This window comes from Nuphar pumila, chromosome 1 (assembly GCF_984573655.1).
Source record: "Nuphar pumila chromosome 1, dmNupPumi1.hap1.1, whole genome shotgun sequence".
NCBI classification, from domain to species: Eukaryota; Viridiplantae; Streptophyta; class Magnoliopsida; order Nymphaeales; family Nymphaeaceae; genus Nuphar; species Nuphar pumila.
In genome coordinates, this window is record NC_143249.1 from 45,195,464 (window position 1) to 45,200,070 (window position 4,607).

Here is a 4,607-nt window from a genome sequence, read left to right on the forward strand (position 1 = left end):
TCATTGCACCAAGCAATGCCCTCTCGACTCTAGGGTGTCCCCCATGCAAGCTCACTGAATTAGGTGTAGGTCCAAGTTTTGAGATCTGGTTCTACCACAGCATCGCTGAATCTACATAGGCTAGACTGCTCAATGATCAGTGCTGAGCTCTTAGCCTTCATGCTGATAGCATGTTTGCCCTCTTCTTACTACGTAAGAGCAAGAATGTGCAGGGCAATAAAAGTCCCAAACTAGACTGGATCCTGCTGGTCGGCGGCAAACAAACCCAGAATAACTTAACTAGGTCTGGTCCAGGGAACCTACATAGTCAGATCCAGACCCGTACATTGCCCATTGGAACCAAAGGCCAAAACATGCAAACTCCCATTTCTGTGCAACTAATAAAATTGAATGTGTTTGAGATGTGCCATAAGAACCCGAATCTAATCTTACATGGTCCAGTGAAGCCCGAACCATATCCAGACAAAATTATCACTGACTTTGTCTTTTAATATCATTAATCAATTGACGGAAAGCCACCAACATAGGAAACAAAGAAGTTGATACAAGATATCCATACTGACATACAAATAACAGTAATGACCGTATCTACATGAATATGCATTATTCAGAATACACTCAAGCTTGCTTCAGCACAGTTAGGTTCAAAAGAAGAAGAATCTAACTCAGCATAACTTCAACCCAATGTGACCCACGAAACCCGGTTTGAGCCACCAACTAATATGGTGAACCATTGGGCATCAAGCTCTGCAACTGATTGCTAAGTTTGTTACCTGTCTATGTTTCATCACCCTTTATGGCACTCCAGTTCCGGTGATGGGCATCCTTCTTGGCATGCACAAGGAATCCAATCAGAAAACCTGCAAGAGCCCCAACCACCAAAATGCTTCCTCCTCGGACATAGCTAGAAGCAGCCGAATGAACAACAGTTTCTCGAATGCCTTCTGCTACGATGTCGACAGTGTCATGAGGCATTCCATCATGATTTCCTATATAAGTAAGCGTCATCTTCTCTCTTGTTGCATGAAGCCTAACATACCCAAATTCACCCCCACGATACAGTGATCTAGCTGGCTGCGGGTAGATTGGAAGATCTGTATGGTCGGGTCTCGGTTCCCATATGGGTTGCCAGTCCTGACCACCCATACCAATAACCATATGCACTGTGAAGTGTGAGTCAGTGCTGTTTCCTTGGCTTCCACAGGTGAAGTTTCTCAGAGGGCAGAACCTCTCATACCTGTGAACATGGCCCCAGAGTGCAAGGTTAACTCTGTTGTTCACAAACAATGGTTCCAGATGCTCAACCAATCTTTCTCTGTGTGGAGCATCCCTTAACTCATTGCTTGTAGTGTACATAGGGCGATGACCTTGCACAACTACAAAAGGTGTCTTATCTCGATTGACAGACTCCAAGTCATTCTTGATAAACTCATATTGATCACTGCCTGGAAGAAAGTTGGTCTCTGTTGATATATACACGAAATGGACAACCCCAACATCAATGGAGTAGTACAAATTTCGGGTGACCTGGGCACCATTTCCAGTAGGTAATGAAGAGTTTCCAGGCATGTTAAACTTCAAGCTGTAAGGAACACCACACTCACCACCTCCATCATTTCCATAAACAGAGTACGACCATGATGGCCTCCAAGGCTGGGATGGCCAATCATACTCATGGTTGCCTATGGAAACATGGTACGGTACTTTCGAAGCAAGGGGTTCAATTTGAGTGAAGAATGAATCCCATATCCATGCATAACCACGAGCATAACTAATATCACCAATGTGGGAGATGAAGGCAGGTTTCTCCCCAAGATTTTCAATGTCACGCAGGATCCACTTTACAGTTGATTTACTTTCCTCTTGAGTGCGAATAAAGGTTGCATATGGAACTGAAGTTCCCATGTCTCCGAAAAGAAAAGCATTAGTCTCACCAGAATCTTTGTCCTTGGAAATGAAACTATAAGTTGAGCTCCACCCTCCTTCATTGCTGCCAACCTGTGAATAACACAAAAAGGCATATTAAGAATATGAATAGGGATTTAACTTAGAGGATTCATGAGTTGGGTCAGGATAAATGAATTCGAACACTGGATAGAAGCCTGTTGGCAACAGGTAATTAATCTAATTAGAAACAAATGAAGTTCAAAGTGACCAATTAAGGGGACTGAATGATTGTCAACTTCAGACTTGCACAAATTCAACTCCACTGTAAAGCATGACCAGTCAGTGGGGAGATCAGTAAGCACAAAACAACCGGCCTTCGTAAGGGATGGTGCAATCGCCCCACCAAAAGGAAGAAGTGACAAATGCTTTCACAGTGAAAAGTTTCAGTTCATTTTCAAGTGATTTATATTCCACAAAGGTCACCTGAATTACTCAAAATCTACAAAAAAGATGGACTCCAGGGATCAAAAAAACCAAGTCAATGGCAAATTTGGACACAAGTTACATTGCATTAGTTTCATGCTGCATGCAATTAAATGGCAAGAGTTCACATATTGCCAATATCTGAAAAAGATCTAGATATATTTACTGCAAATATAAGTTTTAAGGACTTTTCAAGTTATGACATGCAAGCAAAGCCAGAGCCTGCTTCTTACCAAAATGACAAGGATTCTTACTCAACATGGGACTCAAAACAAGCACTCAAGTTCCACATTGCAACATGTAAATGAAGTTCTTCCAATCGAGTTGATGGCAAAAGTAAATATCTGATGAGAGATAAGACTAGTACAAGCTTTTAAGTAGAAACTGGTCTTAAGTATTAAAAATCAAATTAACATAAATGGTTCAACATCTCCCGATAATGCAAGTCGATGATAGTGCATAGGAGACTTACCACAGTTAGCAAAATTCCATTTAAGAGAACTTTTTTCAATAAACATTTGAAAACCAAGTCAATCTCATTCTTTTCAGAATGCTGACGAAAACGATATTATAAAGACATTAGTTATTAAGTGACAAACATGTAAAGACCTCGTAAGCAATGAAGAAATAGAGTTCTTCCATAGTAACTCTTGAAGCAGTATTCAGAAAGAAAGAAAAATCCTTCAAGTACACAAGCCTCACACAGTTCTCGTTTTATTTCTCTTCAAATTGACAACCAGAGTATGCAATCTGACCCAATTTCAATCTCATTCCTCTCCTCTCCAATTGGACTAGTATGCTCTGATTATCCAACAAGACAATATCTCAGACGTTCCCATTTTATACAGCCTTACCCAAAAAAACAGGAAAAAGAGAACCCAAAAGGAAACACACACAACATACTGACTTACAATACAGTAGAAGCAAAATAAGAATCACCATCAAAGAGAACAGAGAGAAAATGATCCCCAAAACAAAAATTCCAGCAGTAACACACCGTACATGTCTTAAATCCATATTATAAAAAACATCCTCAATCTGATGCAAGATAGATTGTCCAAGTATTCCCCATAACTTGAAAGCAATCAGATCATGAAAAGAACACTATAAATTAATAAGAGATCAAACCGCATCAACCATCAATAATACATGACTGAAAAAATTATGAAGAAAGCAACTAAACTAGCAGAAGACCATTAAAAAATTACAGCAATAGCTTAGAACCAACCGCATCACCTGATAGTAATACTTCATCCCCGCCTTCAAATTCTTCATGACCCCATCATGGACGTAACCCGGATCCCTCCACCCGCCATCCGAATTCGCCGGCCAGTCGCACATATCCGACCTTGAATACGTCGTCGCCGGCGCCTCCACGACTTCACCGAGCTCATCCACTTTCAGTCCATACCTCACGAAACTTCTCATTCCGTCCCTTGTGATGAACAACACCCTCATCTCGTCATCGTTCGATCCGAACGCGAGGTGGATCTGCGCCGGATCGTTGTAATTCGCGAAGGAGACCTCTTCACTCGTCGCCAACAGATGGCGGGTGCGGGGCAATGGGTTGCGATCATGGTCTTGTTTCTTCTTGTTGATCTCGCTCTCGTTCCAATTGAAGATCCGAAATTGGTAGCTCGACCGCAGGTTCAGGAGGGGGAGAACGATCGAACCAGAGCCGGATTTCCAATTGCGGGACGTCGATAAGAAGACGTACCCGATGAAGTTTTCGTGGGAGGAGCTCGCGGGGTTGTAGACTCCGAGCCAATCGAGGGCGTACGGTGTCCGGATTCCGCTCCATTCGATCCTGACGGAATCGCCGGATTTGTTCAGAATTTTGGGGTATACGTCCAATTTGACGACGGTGGCAGCTACGGATTTGGCGAGGATGACGATGAAGAAGAGAAAGAGGCGAAGGGGATGCTTCGTGGAGATACTCATGGTGGGAGCTGGAGAAGAAAGCGTGGGAAGAGAGCTCCCACCCTTTTAGAGAGAGAGAGAGAGAGAGAGATGCCTCAGTTCAGGGTTGGTGATTGATTCTGATTTTGTTGGAAGATTGGGTCCAAGTTAAGAACAGGGAAAAAATATTGCATGTAAAATTTACATATGAAACCTTCTCATAGGAAAAATTTGACGTAACATTTCCTTTTGATTTCTATGGCACGTTAAAATCGAATGTGTAAAGAGAGGGCCGCTTGTCATATGAAAAATTCCATATGCTAAAATTGTTATCATAA

At 42.2% G+C, this 4,607-nt stretch overlaps 1 protein-coding gene across 1 annotated transcript; it reads right to left on the reverse strand.

The window, feature by feature from the left end:
* Nucleotides 1-468: 468 nt before the first annotated feature.
* LOC149848861 (putative inactive purple acid phosphatase 2) lies at nucleotides 469-4,399 on the reverse strand. The gene is made up of 2 exons (XM_089997814.1): nucleotides 3,607-4,399; nucleotides 469-1,998 (listed from the first exon to the last, which is right to left on the reverse strand). The coding sequence occupies exons 1-2, from the start codon at nucleotides 4,309-4,311 to the stop codon at nucleotides 778-780; spliced, it is 1,926 nt and encodes a 641-aa protein (XP_089853940.1). The 5' UTR covers nucleotides 4,312-4,399; the 3' UTR covers nucleotides 469-777.
* Nucleotides 4,400-4,607: the final 208 nt, after the last annotated feature.